General features: G+C 39.9%; 1 protein-coding gene across 6 annotated transcripts in view; it reads left to right on the top strand.

Moving 5' to 3' along the window:
- ARHGAP26 (Rho GTPase activating protein 26) overlaps positions 1 to 16,088 on the top strand; it is a 413,779-nt gene that overhangs the window by 250,264 nt on the left and 147,427 nt on the right. For all 6 annotated transcript variants that reach the window (XM_087429620.1, XM_004420043.3, XM_014794952.2 and 3 more), the window contains 3 exons: positions 6,712 to 6,799; positions 8,521 to 8,579; positions 10,369 to 10,474. In XM_087429620.1, the coding sequence (XP_087285746.1) occupies positions 6,712 to 6,799; positions 8,521 to 8,579; positions 10,369 to 10,474 (253 nt within the window). The remainder of the gene's footprint in view (positions 1 to 6,711; positions 6,800 to 8,520; positions 8,580 to 10,368; positions 10,475 to 16,088) is intronic.

Here is a 16,088-nt window from a genome sequence, read left to right as displayed (position 1 = left end):
ACTCCATGCACTCTGGAAAGCAGCTTCCCTTCAGTGTGTGCACTGGGTGGGGTAGGGGCGGTGCAGGTGGCATCCCTCCCTGGGGTGGCTTGTGCTATGTTCTAGAGTGGGTGGAGGGCTGTCCGCATCACATTGTTCCCCCAAGTGGCTTTTCCTTAGGGCTTCACCTGAGCTTTGCCTGGTGGCAGGCAGAATGTTGAGTGTGAGCCTAATTTTCTGTGTTGTTGAAACTTTGTGTCCCTTTTTTCATGTGTCTTGATTAGTATTTTACTGTGGTGGTGAAGAAATGCAAATTCAGTGTTGCTATTCTTTCTCATCCTGTAACTTTTTCTTGTTTTTTTACTAATGTTTCAAGTAAGGTTAGTGCTGTAGAGAATGCATGGAAGGTATTAAATTGCAATGCTTTTTAAAGCACCAAATTACAGTAGCATGCCTCACCCACTGATCTCTGATCCAGCCACGAACAATACTGCCTTACTCCTCTGGGACCTTGAATGTCTGTATTCATTTTTTCTGTGCCCTTCATTTCCCACACTCTTTCACAGAGTAGCATAAATAAAAGCAAGCAAGGACTTCTTTCTGAAGAAACCCTAAAGTAATAGACATTCTTCTTGAAAACTTCTTAGACCTAAAGGCTTGCCTAGTAATGAGTGGAAACATCCCTAGACTTTGAAGACTAGCCTCATGGAGGCAGTGGAGCTGTACAAATTGTGAACTTCCAATCTTACCCACCAGTAAAGGGAGCAGACGAATGATGACCAGGACTAGGAGACAGTAGACTGTGTGGACGAAGGATTGATCCTTCTGGGAGCTCGTAAGGTCGCTATTACCCACGATCCTGAGTTTCCAGAGAGTGGAGACCACAGATGGAAGCTCACTTTTCTCTCTGCTCCTCCCACTGTCACCTTTGCTTATTGGGATGCTTCAGGTGGATTCTCCTAAGTCAGGGACTTGAAACAGAGCTTTCGGATCTCAGAATAGAAGTGGCTGTGGGTACCCTGGATTCTTAGGGACTACGTATAGGAAGTGACTAAAGTTTTTAAGATGTATGACTTTTATAATCAGAAAACAATTTGATAAACAAATTTGCTTATCCAATTGCTAAGTATTAAATCTTGTTTTGAAAGAATTATCTGTAAGATAAATGAAAAAAAGTCTTATTTACATAGAGGATAGTATATGTATATAAACTAATTCCTCAAAGATGTAATGGAGAAGGAGAATGTGAAAGGCTCAAGAAGGTTTTAGAAAAAGACAGCAAACAAAATACATAATGTTTAAATGGAAGAGAGCAAGACCATATGGTATTTCCTAAGGAATAATATATAGACCAATGGAACAAACAAGAGAATCCAGAAATAGGACTCACGCATATGTGGTCAATTGATCTTTGATAAAAGTGTCAAGGTAATTCAATGGAGAAAGGACAGTCATCCCAGCAAATGATACTAGTACAATTGGACATCCATATGGGAAAAAAATAAATTCAACCCTTATCTTAAACTATATACAAAAATTAACTTGAAGTGGATCATATTCCTAAAACTAAGAGCTAAAAGTATAAAATTCTAGAAGAAAACATAGGAGAAATCTTTGTTACCTTGGTTTAGAAAAGATTTCTTAGAAAACAAAAAGCAGAAACCATAAAAGAAAAACGTGATAAACTGAAGTATATCCAAATAAAAAACTTATGCTCTTTAAAATATATTAAGAAAAATAAAAGACAAGCTACTGATCAGGAGAAAATATTTGCAAAATAAGTATTTGATAAATGGTTTGTATCCAGGATATAGTAAAAATAACTCTTTTAGCTCAGTCTTACATAAGAACACAACTAACCCAGTTTTTAAAATGGACAAAAGATTTGAACAAACAGTTCACCAAAAAAAATATACAAGTGGCCAAAAAACACATGAAAAGATGACCAGCATCATTAGTCATTAAGGAAAAGAGAATTTAAAAAATGAGTTATATCTACATGTCTACTAGAATAGCTAAAATTTCACAATTAAAGACATGACCATATCCTGTGTTGATGAAGATGTGAAGCAACTAAAGCTCTCATATTGCTGGTGGGAATGCAAAATGGCCCCACCGTTTTGGAAAATAATTTGTCAGTTTCTTACATACTTACCATATGACCCATTCCTACATATTTCTACCTAGTTCCACTCCTTAGTATTTACCCAAGAGATGAAAATGTAGTTCATATAAAGACCTATGCAAATATTTATACTAGCTTTATTCAAAACAGCCAAAAATTGGAAACAACTCAAATATCCATCAACTAGTGAGTGGAGAAACAAATTGCGGCATATCCATAAAATTGACTACTACTCGGTAATAAAAGGATTGAACTACTGGTACGTGCAACAACAGGGATGGATTTCAAAAGTATTATGCTATGTGAAAGTGGTTGCCAGGGGCTGGAGGTGGAGGAAGGGGATTAACTGTAAAGGGGTACATGGGAATTTTGGGGGGTGATGGAAATGACATATCTTGATTGTGGTGGTGGTGATGTGACTATATACGTTTGTCAAAATTCATGGAACTGTACACTTAAAAAGGGTGAGCATGCCTCCATAAACTTGGCTTTAAAACACGTTCACACACAGGAGAGGGTTCTCAACCTTCTTCCTCATTAAAAAGATGCAAATTAAAACTGTCAGATGACCTTTTTTTTTTTTTTTTTTGCTGGTAAAGATTCTCCCTGAGCTACCATCTGTTGTCAGTCTTCCTCTTTTTTTTCCCCTCCCCAAAGCCCCAGTGCATAGTTGTATATTCTGGTTGTAAGTCCTTCTAGTTCTTCTATGTGAGCCACCTCCACAGCATGGCTACTGACAGACAAGTGGTGTGGTTCCACACCTGGGAACCAAACCCGAGCCGCCAAAGTGTAGCACACCGAACTTGAACAAACACTAGGCCATCAGGGCTGGCTCAGATGACCTTTTTTCTTAACCTATCATATTAGCTAAGGTCAAAGTGTTTGATTACACGTTGTTGTCAAAGATTTGGGGAAGGAGTCACTCTCATACTTTAATATAATGGTAAACCTTTGAGAGGTAGTTTAGCAATATCTTTCAAAATTAAAAATGCATGTACTTTTTGACCCAGAAATGCCACTCTTAGGAATTTTTTCTACAGGTAAGACATGCACAAGGAAACAGTATCATTTATATCATTGTTTATCATAGCAAAAAAATTTCCATGAATGGGACATTAACTATTATGGTACAATGAAGTACTGTGAGGTGGATATATTTGTGTGCTGAGATGGAACAATTTCTTAAGATTGGTAAATGAAAATAGCAGTGCACTGAATGACATGTATACTGTGCTTCTTTCTTTTGTGTTTTTAAAAAGCTGTATGCATATATGTGCCTGTTTATGCATACGCTATTACAGATAGCAGACACTTACACAAAATTGGTATTAGCAATTGCCTCTAGTATAGGGAAGATTTACCTTTTAATATATATCTGTTTTGCTTGAATATTTTTTTCCATGTGCCTATATTACTTTCTCAGTTAAAGCGAAAAAAATTTAATTTTGCATTCATTAGAGTGTGTTATTCGGACATTTAGGAGTACATAGGTGATTTTTCTAATAATTTCCTCTAGAATGTCCTTAGTGTTTGTCAGCAACACAATAGTGGACTAGATGGATCTTAAGACTGACTGGTGTGACGTTTCTAAGACCTCCTCCCTTGGTAACCACTGCTTCCAGTCTATGTCTCCTATTTTTCTGAATTCATGTGGGAGTAGGTTGAGGAGGAAATATGCTCATTTCACTTTACCACATGATGCCTTTTTGTATGCTGGATGCTCCTCTAGCTTAGGTCAGTTTTACTAAGCACTGCAATGGTCAAGTGACATGGTGGGGAGAAATGAACTGAGTTCTGAAGAAAATTGTTAGTTATGTCTCTGCATCCTATTCAGATGTTACCAGGAAGCTTCTGTCAGTGAGGGGAGCATCGGTAGGGAGGTGTGGAAATTGGCAGCACTTTCTGAAGATGGGGTAGCTTGGGAGGCTATATTCAATTTAGTTTGGACATTAAATGAATTAAAATGGACGGGCTCAAGTTATAAGCCTTGCCTCGTCTGTGCTATAAAAAGCCCTTTCGTTGGGCTGTAATTCGACTCTCCTCTCTGTAATGTGACACAATATTCCTATGGTTACAGAGCCTGAATAAGTGGAAGCTAATCATTAGTTTGCTAAATGTGGTTCATGGAACAGTTCACAACTCCCAGACCTGCCAACTGCTGCTTATTTAGTGTCATGTTTTCTCTTCTTGGGTAGAAGTTGGTTCCTTCCTCAGAAAAATGTACAGTAACATTTGTCTTGCATCCAGGATTCATGCAGTATGGCAGCTCTCCATGTGTCTTGGGGATGGGGAGGGAGAAAGGTCATGCTAAGCAAAGTTTCTGGGTACATACACTTCCACAGGAAGAAACCATTAAGGGAGTGTGAGATGACAAAGCAAGAAGAGAATTAAAGCTGCCGAGGTTTTAGGTACAGTGATGCACCACATAACATTTCAGTCACCAACAGACCGCTTATAATCTTATGGTGGTCCCATAAGATTAGTACTTTATTTATGTAGTAGGCTATACCATCTAGGTTTGGGTAAGTACACTCTGATGTTTGCACAGTGACAAAATCGCCTGCCGACACGTCTCAGAATTTTCTTGTCATTAAGGGAAACTTGATTGTATTTGGAAAAGCACACTGTTCACTTTTCAGAAATTTGCTGTGTTAGAGCTCAATGGAGTTTACCATTCTATGGCCCTAGAAATAAAATCATGCTCTTTAGATTCTTCCTTGTTTGTTTCCTATGGCAAGACAGACTTTATCATTGCCCAGGGTCACGTGTAAATACACAGATGTGCGGCCATTAGGAGCCAAACATTCTATAAGCTGGGTCCCTTTCCTCTCTCGTCTCCTGATATGTGTCAGGGGAACATATTGAAAGCAGTAGGTACCAGCTGGATTTGTGACCTGGGGTTTAGAGCCTAAATCCTTAAGCCACTCATTATAATTTGGCCTCTTCCTACTAGGACGAAAGTAGGTTCTTTCCTAGTAAATTGAAAAATGTGTTTTGCTCACCTGTGACTCATTCCCCCTTTCCAGCTGAAAAGCTGTTGGCCCTGCAGGAGGAACCTCTTTCTTCTTGGAGACTGTCCAGAAAGAGAGTCTGGTGGCTCTCTCTATTTACCTGCTGTGTCATTTAGATCTCTTTGGATTGTAAAAAACAGAAAACCTGACCTCAACTGGCTTAAGGGAGGGAATTAATTGGCTCACATGATTAAAAAGGCATGGCCAGACACAAGAGCTCAAACCATGTCATCAAGACCCACTTTCTCGGCTTCTCTCATCTCTGGCTTTGTGGTACTTAACTCTCAGCCTCTACATGGTGGCACCCAGAGCAGTTGTGCAACCTCCCAGGTGCAGACCAGTAGGAAACAGCAGGTATCCTTTCCCCTGTCTCCTGGAAAAGTCTTGAAGGTCACTCTGATCGGGCTGGCTTAGGTGTTGGGCCATTCCTGAACTAGTCACCGGTTCAGAGAGATCTCATTCCTCACGCCCAGTAGGATGGGGCCTCACCCGAGCTCTTGGAGTAGGAGTGAGAAAAGAGTAGCAGCCAGCTGAAAATGAGGCTCTTAGCAAAAAGAAAAGGGACTGGGAGCTGGGAGGCAAATCACTCCTCTTTGGTGGGAGGAAGCTGGATTCTCCCTTCAATGCGCTGAAAGAGTTCACATCCAACTGCCTCGCCAGTGATGACATGGGGTTCTGCTGGTTTGTGAAGCAGTCTCTGTCTCTTATTCTCATCTGCCTATGTGCTGCTCGAGAAGACTGCAAGAATTCTCTCTTATAGTACACACTTATTTAAAATACACACATTTGTTGAACAGTCCATGTAAAAGGAGACAAAATGATCAGGAGCCGAAATAACTATGGTGGTTCTGGTTGCACTTCTTGGCTTAAGGCAATTTAAAAAATATATAGAAGTAATGGAATCAAGTCATAGTTTAGAAAATATAATAACCACAATTCTACCACTGTAACCCAACCACTATTTTAATTTTGGAGTATTTCCTTTCAGCCTTTGTTCATATGAGTTTCTCAGAAACTTTTAAATCTTGATTTTTTTTTTTTTGCTTAACATTACATGATAATCCAGGCATTTTCCATATTGCTACATAGTCATTATTTTGTAAATGCAACATAATATTTCATCAGGTAGACATTCCATCATTAACTTATTCTTCTCTCATTGGACATTTAGGTTGTCTCCTTTTTAATTTTCTTCTACTGCTATAAAGAATAGCGTGGAACATTTTGGGGAAATGTAGCTTTTCTCATGCCTTTTCTTATTTCCTGAGGATAGATTGTGACAAGTGGGATTACTGCTTCAAAGAGTATAAACATTTTTATGACTCTTGATACTTATTGCTAAATTGCTTTTCAAAACTGTTCATTTATCTCTGCTGCCTCCAGCAATTTTTAAGAGGATCAATTTCACTGCATTTTTGCCAGCAATAGATATTTGGACTTGTAAACATTTTCCTAATTTAATAGGCAAAAAATATGTGTCATTTTTGTTTTAATTTGGATATCTTTGGTTAGTAGGGAGGCTGAATGATTTTATGTGTGTTTGTTTTTAGCTGTATTTTCTGCTCTGCTTTACACACTGTCTTTTCTTCGTTTTAGATCCCAAAACAGCTTCTGAAACAGAAACGGATATCTGTGCGGAATGGGAGATAAAGACCATCACTAGTGCTTTGAAGACCTACCTAAGGTAGGGACTTTCCATTTGCAGGGCCGGGTGCCAGCTTGTCATCATGCAATCAGGAAGAAAGCAGTTTTATTTTCAGTCTCCAGAGGGCTGTTGAGTGGGTGTTTGAGATGTGGAAACAGCTTATGTGTGGGAGCAATTAGCTCAGCTGGTCAAACTGATGGTAAATCATACATAGTTGATGGGTTGCCATTGTGCATTGGTGCCATAAGTGATTGAGGAAGCTATGCTCTTTATGAGACGCTACTGTGATAATTAGCCTTTAACAGAACCTAAAATATGGTATTCCCTGAAATCTCTAAATAATCTATTAAGAGAACAAGGAATCACATATCCCATTATGTTGAGAATGCATGACTATATAGCCCATGTATTTTGATAGTTTTGTGCATTGCACAGATAGAGTATATTGGTGACATTGGTCTTGAACATGAGAACTTAATGGAGCTCCTTTTTGACTCTTGCTTAGAGTGCGCAATATTACTTTATTGGAGAGAAGACCATTTTCCTTGTTATATATGATGTTACTGCTACCTCTCTGCCCCTCCCTTAGTTTTTAAGGGAATGGATGATTGACTAGCTGCCCACATCTCAGTTTCATGAATAGACTGAAATTTATGCTGGGCTTGAATGGTAAGAATATTATAGTTCTTCACTGTGGTTCTTCTTACACAGGAAGGTGGGGCCTAGACTTAAACAAAGAGAACTATAATCATGCATTGCGTAAGCATTTGTGCAGGTTTAGTGAAGATCACTTGGTGGAAATCAAAGAAGGAAGGTCACAGAAAAGGAATTGGTGATGCAGGTTTTATTGGCTATTGGGGAATTGATGGAAGGATCTTGAAGTCAAGAGTAAGATGTAATGCAAGTGATGACTAAGAGTTGAATTAGGGGATTCGATGAGAATAAAATAAAACCTGAGCCAAGAATAATATATAGTCTGTTGAGAAGCTTATTATTTGGACTATGAGAAAAAACTTAAGTTTACAGTTAAACATATTCATTAAACATAGTCTTACCCCAAATACTACCATTGTAGTTTATACAAAACCATATTGTAGATGTTTGTATTTAGCACTTATTTGTGCGTGTTGATATTGACTAGTTAATAAACAGTAAGTGTAAAACATACTTTTTAAAAAATAGCAGATAACATTTGATTTTATCACGCCTAGTGTTAGGGTTTCTAGCCCTTTGGCATTCTGGAGCAATACTCCATAGTGGATTTGCCACAAAAACACCTACAAAACTCTCTCATAGTGTTTCTACTATGATGAATTGATTCTAATAACTAATTCGAATTATGAGCTGATTCTAATAACAAGCTGCTAGGATGACAAGAGTTGAAGCACAGATAATTGCAAATGTTTAGTTAGTTGCCTGTTTCTCTGACACGTCTTAAAATGCTCTTGTTGATGGGTGAGTCACAGACTGAAAAGGAAATCTCTTGGTTTGTGCTAGACTTTTGCATTAGCACTTTCCTAGTTGTGACTATGAGACATAGTTGTGTCCATTCCGTTAAAAACAGAGAGAATGAAAATTTCAGGTGAAATCTCAGGACCCTTTCAAAAGGGAAACTAGTTTGGACTAAGTTGAGTTGCTGTTGTTTCCCTGTGATCTTCATCTCCGAGAAATCTAATACAGTTTGGCAGTCTCTCAGCTGCTCTTTAGAGAGAATATGATTGTTTTTATTAAGCTGCCTCGTGTGTATCCTTTTATTCCAGAATGCTTCCAGGACCACTCATGATGTACCAGTTTCAAAGAAGTTTCATCAAAGCAGCAAGTAAGTTTTCTTTTTGTCACAGTTTTAAGGGGAAGAGAATAGATTTTTCTATTTCAAAGAACAGTCAGTGTCCCAAAAGAAATATTATCTAACCTTTCATATTCTGCCTGTAAAGTACCCACACACGCACTTATGAGACTGACACAGAATAAAAATGAAACCAAATTGGGATTGGTGAGGGCCTTGCTACCACATTGAATTTACAGTAGAGGAGAGAAACTTCAGAAGTGTGTTTTTGGGGGTGGGGAGAAGGGAGAAAAGCAAGTTTGACTTTCTAACTTTGATTATTGGCGTTCTGACTCCTTGGGTTTTTTCCAGCCTTTGAGTAGCATTTTGTAGAATGAATCAGACTTTGCACATTACCTAAATTGAGCGTTGGAGGTATTTCCCTGATTCCAACACCATTTATGTAACTTCTCAGTCCTCTTCCTGTCACGGCTTCCATTTACAGCTTCTGATCATTCTTCAGCTATATCATCTAGGTCCCGAGCGTCATATTACTGGTATTAAAATACATAGGGATTAGGTGCAAGCTACCCTAAGTGTACTAGAATCTGTCTATGTGGGGCAGGCCTCCTATAAGGAGCAGTAAGATTCTGTATCAGATTTAAATCTGGCATGAATCCCCACAGTGCTTTTATGTCCGTAGCCTGTGCCTCTCCCCGCTTCCTTTAAGTCTTCAGAGTTTGTTTACCCTAGTAACTACTACTGCCTTGATTTAGTAACACCTGATGTTCTGGTGACCTTATCTACCTGTAGTTGTCCCCTTAACATAGGGAGGGGAAAGACGTGGGAGAAAGCTGGGAGTGAAAGTAGTGTTCTTGTGATTTCTTTCTCAGGGAAATTCCAAACCCATAGCAACCATTCTCTAATTAAACCTCACGTCAGTCCTATAAATAGGTGTGGTGAGTACCATCAATCTATTTCCCAGAGAAATGAAGCCACTTTCCCAAGTTCATCCAAGAGAATGTAGCAGGCCATGAGTTATGTTACAGGTTGGTAGAAAGATTTAAGTATTTTATCTGCCGTTGCTTTCTTCTACCACCTGGTTGTCATGCATGACTTGAGAATAACTGGACATTTCCTTTGATTCCTTTGATGCTGTCTTGAGGTGTTATTTTGATATTTGAGACCCTTGCAATGTTGTTCACGTACAATTTGTTTATCACTTGATGAGTGCATAAAGTTCCTTCTTTCCTTGAAATGAAGCTGTCACTCCAGGGAGCCAGCTGCTCCCAAGTTTGCTCCTGCTCTGAGTGTGCAGTTGACTGGCTCCATTTCATCACATCATCATTTTGGCTTGAATTTTTTTTTTTTTTTTTGGTGAGGAAGATTAGCCCTGAGCTAACATCCATTGCCAATCCTCCTCTTTTTGCTAAGGAAGATTGGCCCCGAGCTACCATCCATGCCCATCTTCCTCTACTTTATATGTGGGACACCTGCCATAGTGTGGCTTGACAAATGGTGTGTAGGTCTGCACCTGGGATCCGAACCCATGAAACCTGGGCCGCTGAAGCAGAGCATGTGAAGTTAACCACTACAACCACCAGGCCGGCCCCAGGCTTGAATTTTTTGATGGTTATTTTTTTAATGAACTCTGTTCCAGAAAGCACCATTAAAAGCACTTCTAGATCTAGTCATTCTAGTCATGGGTACCCAGAGCAGGATCTTAAACCTTTGAGAAATCCTCAGTCTGTTAGTGCCCAGCATTTGGTTTCCTTTGATTTTGTCTTGTAAACTGATTTAGCTGTAATACTGATCAAATATTACCTCCCTCCTTCCTTTGCAGAGCTGGAGAACCAGGAGTCTCGTGTCTCTGAAATCCACAGCCTCGTTCATCGGCTGCCAGAGAAAAATAGGCAGATGTTACAGCTGCTAATGAACCACTTGGCAAAGTAGGTTTAAAACTGATTGCTGGCCCTTTTCTCACCCCTAGAAAGTTCTTATTTTAGCATTAAAGCTGGTCTCGGTTCTGCTTATGTTTCCCTCTCCCACTATTGCATCAGGTATTCTAGAGGCTTAGGAAAGAAATGTGTGAAATGTTAACTGCAGTGGACAACAGCAGCATGTGCCAGATGGTCTTTGCAGAGGAGGCTGGGGAAGTGCCTGTGCAACCAGGCTACCAGGCAGAATTTTCGGGGGTTTTTGCTCTTGTGATGATCAAGGGCAAACAGGAGTATGTCGTCCTTGAAACCAGGTCACCAAGGAGAGTTTTCAGGAGTTATATGTTCTTTTGATGATCATGAGCAAACAGGAGTGTGTTGTGGGTTTACAGACCTTGGATTTAGGGTCAAGAGGCCTGGATTCTAGAGTTGACTCTGTTCGTAACAAGCCGCTGACCTTTCACTTCCTTAATTTCTTCATCTGTCAGATATGGATAGTAGGCTCCCCTTTATCTGCAGTGTCATTGATCTTAAAAGTTCCATATATTAGAGCCTTTGAAGAAGTATAGAGAGTAAAAGAATTAACTTTGACAAATGCCCACTTGCCCTCTGAGATAATCAGAGCATTCAGTGGGGGCCTGATTTTCCTACTAGGACTGTTTATACTCTTGGAATGGTTTTGAATTTTTGTGTGTTTACTGTTGCTTTACCCTTTTAGGAATGGTCTTATTGACTTCCCTTGCTGAATCAGTTACTACGTGTGTGTATGTTCTAACCTCCCATTGACTTTGATGAATGTTCTTGATTGGAGACTGGAGCATAAGAAAAGACAGAGTATAACAGTTAACCTAAATTGTTAAGCCCTACGTTCTACTGAACTGATGTGTTATAAATTCGGCCCTAACCCACACTTTGTTCATGCCATTGAGTCATTTCTTTGGGATAAGTTGATACTCTGCTGAGAGAGATTATGATATTTTTTTTTCATATTTCTACCAAGCCCTTGATAATACCTTTTGGAGAGAAAGTATGTGTGTTACCAAGAAGATTTCCACAGATCTTAATTATGAAGAAGCAATAGTGTTTTGCATGTTGGTGAGGAGCAATTAGGCAGAGTCAAGGGTTGCTCCATTATTGGTGAAATTTTTTTTCTTGCCACACCATATCAGAACTGCACAACTGAAACAATTAAGCATAGCAGAGAACATGCAAGTTTGTAAGGAGAATGCCCAAAAAATGTCACAGGATCCTGATGAAGTGTGTTTAAAATAATGGGAACTAGGCTTTAAAAAGTAACTCCAGATGCTCTGAGATGACGATTTGGTGCCTATTCCACACAACCCCGTCAGGCCTTTGTTAAATAGAAAAGCTGGTTTAGATCTCAGTTGCAAAACTTTGCACACTTGAAGGGCCTGCACCAAAACAGAGGAAGTCCGAGGTACATACTCCAGCCAAGCCTGTGTGTGAGTGCTCATGACTGCTTTATGGCCACTGGATCTTAAGCCTGCTGGGAGCAGCTGGAGGAGACGGGTTAGGAACCAGCTGAAAGCAGTGGGGCTTTTCAAGCTGTGCAATTGTAATGAGAGCTTAATTGAACTGAGAAAGACCAAGAGTAAATGGTGATCCAGCAGAGTGGGTACTGAATTTTCCCATTTTTAAAATGCCCTGAGGAATCTTTAAAGAGAAAAAACCAAGGTTAAAACAGCCTCTTACGGTAGATCTTGAACAGTTGAGCCTGTTCATCTGCTGGTGGATGGTTCACTTTCTCCCTCTTGTTCCACTCTCTGCTCTCCCAACCCCATTAAGTTCAGTCCATCTTTGTCCCTAACCCCAGGAGTTGTACAACTGGAATATGCAAGTTACAGCTGTGACCTTGACTCTTTGCCTTCTAACAAATTTAAACCAATTTTGTTGCTGGGGTTATTTATTTTATAGCATTTCTGGAGCATTATGTCTTGTCTTTGATACTTAACAATGGTTTTCTTTGGTTCTCTGAGGTTACTGGCATTTCTTTGTTCATTTAATCATTAAGAAATCTACATATAGACAAGCTCTCATGCCTGTAATGTGAGGTGGTCAGAGCTGGTGTTAGAACACGCAGCCTCAAGTTCTCAGCATACTGTGTGTTCTTGGTCTCTGGAGCCTCTAGATTTAAAATGTCTTGGAGGAGATGGGTATAAATGAGCACTGCTGAATCCAGTATTTAGGTCTGAAAAAATTCTTTGGCACCCAGAGGAGTTCTAAGATTCCACTTAAACTCTATATTCTCATTTACCGCACTGTCCTATTTTAAAATCTAGTAGTAAGGGAAAGTTAACTTGGGACAAGGGGTTTGTCTGTTTCATTCCGGTTTTCTTAGGTTCACAGTTACCCTAGGATACGCCTGAGCTATTGTTCCTCTGGTCCATTTACTTAATGGTCAGCTTCCTTCCTAAGTTTTGGTTTCAGGGCTGGTTCTGCTGGAAAACCCAGTGTTTACTTCTCTCATTACCTCCTGCGTTTGCCCTGTGCATCTCAGGCATCTGGTTCAAAGGGAAGACATTTCATATTGTGTATTTTTTAAAGCGGTCTTTTGAAACACTTTCCAAAATTGATTTCCTTTAGCTGTGGAGGGAGAGTTAAGACATTTTATATTTAATCCCAAGTAGGAATGCATTCAGAGGGAAAAATAGTCTTGGAGAGACGGGAGAGGATAAAAACTCCAAACCTCCAATCAAATGATTACCTGAGTGCGTCCAAATCACAGAGCGCTTGGGTTTGTTTCAGACCTCAGAGGGGACCTAAAAATTATAGACAACTATGCACATATTTTTGTTGTTCCAGCTTAAATCTACTATGATAATTAGATGTTTTCTCTTTGGATCCTGGAATCTTGTGGTCTGGAGTCACGTGCCTCAGAGCACAGTTAGGCTCACCTGGGTGCTTGTTTACATTGACATTGCTGGGCCCACTCCCAGTGTACTGAATCAGACTCTGCCTGGGAATCTGCATTTCTGGTTTATTTCCCAGGTAATTATGATGCAAACAGTCTTTTGAGAACCACTGGCCTAGAGAATGGGTCATATGCAGGGATTTTCTAGGAGAGAGAAATGGTATTGAGAAGAATGGATTGAGATTTAGGAAGGTAATAGAAATACAAAGAAGAAGCTCAAAGCAGTGAATTCAAAAGGGAGATTTTATTTTCGTAATTAAATTACTAAAAAAAATCCGGTTGAGATTTCCCATGCCTTTACCATTTGACTTTGCATTAAATCGAGTGTTTAGCAAATGATTCTGTTTTAAAATGATGCATAAAGCATTATTAATAATAAAGAAAATTGTCCCCAGCTAGCTGTGAGATCTTGTGGAAATCATTCAATCTCTTTGAGTCTCAGTTCCCTTTCAATCATGTGATTCTGTGTTTTTATCAAGGGGCGGGGAGGAGAAAACAGTTCCCAATTTTTTTAATTGTAGAAGGAAATAAGAGTAGATGAGTAATAAAGACTAATTTCATGGTAGTTCCCTGATGTTTACATATTATGATGACTCCAAGTATGTTGTATATCCCCACACATTCCATTCATAATGGCTCATCGTAACTTTATTACAGTGTTTATGCTGCGCAGGAGGATGTCAGAGGACTCACCATACATCAGGATGTGGCTATTAAAAATACCTTTTCTCAGCTGGTTTTCCCAAAACACTTATTGAGAAATAAATCTTAGTCTCTTTTCTTTTTTGAAGCAACTATTCCTTGGTTGCTAGGGTGTTGTTGGAGAGGCAGAATCCTTTTCCTCCTTCTCCAAAGAGATATCATTTAGGATGCTTTGGGCTGCAAGAAACAGAAAATCCAATTCAAAATGGCTTAAACAACAAGGAAATCTATTGTCTCATTGCACAAAATCAATCATGAGGGTTGGTCTCTTTCTCAGCTCATGAAGTACGCAGGTTATTTCCATGGTCCTGCTCATAACCAGCCTTGTTGTGTTGGCTAGCTCCTCTCAGGGTCATAAGATGTTGCATTACATCTTTGCACATTAGTGGTTGTCCAGAGGCAGAAAAGGCATTACTTCTTCTTGGAGTCTCTTTTTAAGAGCTGCGATGATACTTTCCCCAGAAGTTCTCCAGCAGCCTTCCTATCACATCTCATTGGTTTGAAGCAATCACCAGCCAGAGGAATGGGACCACCATGATTTTTTACACCAAACAGGATTTACCTGGGTCGCTTGTGGAAGGCATGGATACCAGTATAAAAGCAGAGTTCTGAGTAGGCAGCCCATAGTGCGTTTGCAAGTAGTCTTGGTAAAATAACATCTAACAGAGAACATTGAGTCTATTAAATGATCTTTGCATGGTGTGCTAACTCGATCAAGACATACAGGACCAAAAAGGCCAGTTTGGGAGGGAAAATGAATACATTTGCAGTGTGGGCATACACTAAAATTCCAAGGTTTTGGGGGTGGAGGGTGCGAGAGAGAAATGAAGAGAGCAAAATCAACTTTAGTCCCATTGCTGCTTGCTGATGCTTTATTATTCTTTTCATTACTCAATTGTCTGATGTTTATTGGGATGATCTGTTACATGTTGCAACTTTCCAAAAAGGACAAAATTCTGTAGATTGCAGAGATCCTGAAGGAATATTGTGGGGCAGATGCTTGGCGTATAAGTGAGACGTTATCAAAATATGTAGACTCCATAGTCACAAGTTATCAAAGGTTGAGCATCTCGTGACTTGACTGTTTTCTCCTTCCTGTTACTGGAGTCTGAGCACTTCAAGGCATCCCTGCACATCAAGAAGGATGTATTCATATTTCCATAATGACCCAGAAACAGAGTGAAGTGGGTTCATGTACAAATGCCTGTGGTTACAAAGAAAGTCATTGCTAGGCCTTGGCACCAAGGAAGATGGGCCCTGGTGGTTAACTAGCATTCCTTGAAGTTCTTAAGAAATAGTCAAAATAAAAGGAAGTGGGCATGGATACTTGGCATTAATGTTTATCTTATAGATACTCTAATATTCCTTCTTCCTCCATCCTAAATCTAGAAGATAAGATTTAGCTTAGTGAAGAGCTGTTGAACACATGAGAAGAGCTAGTTATTTCCTTGCCATCAAGACTAGTCCAAACAAAATAGCTGCGGAATTTTACAAAGCACATTTAAAAGAAAACAGTACTTTTGAGATGCTGGCTTTCTAAGATGGAAAGCTCCTGTGAGCTTCTCTGGCAGCTTTCCCTCGGCCATACACCTTGGCTCCTGAACCGTTTTTCTCTCTAGTAACCGCTGGACACCCACTGCTGCTGGTACAGAATTGCTTGGCTGCTGGGCCACTGGTAGTGTGGCTTGATACTGTCATGGAGCCACGTTGACCACATTCTCCAGTCCCATTTGGCTTCTGCCTCACTGATTCCTACCCTGAACTGATAGTTCTGATGATTTTAACCCCTAACTATCTCTTGAATCCATCCACTTTTCTCTGTCTCCATCACTACCCCCTAGTCCAAGCTGTCATCTTCCCTTTCCCAGACAGCTTGCAAAGCCTCCTCCTGGCTTGCTCTGGCTGGTGGAGCTCTGGCTCCCTTCCAGTCCACAGAATGCATGCTCTGCAGCCGGGGAACTTGGAGCACTGCAAATCTCAACATGTGATTCC

The sequence above is a fragment of the Ceratotherium simum genome, chromosome 4, assembly GCF_057802395.1.
Source record: "Ceratotherium simum simum isolate JZ-2026a chromosome 4, ASM5780239v1, whole genome shotgun sequence".
Lineage (NCBI taxonomy): Eukaryota > Metazoa > Chordata > Mammalia > Perissodactyla > Rhinocerotidae > Ceratotherium > Ceratotherium simum.
The sequence above is the reverse complement of the archived record's forward strand: the minus strand, read 5'-3'. Positions and strand labels throughout refer to the sequence as shown.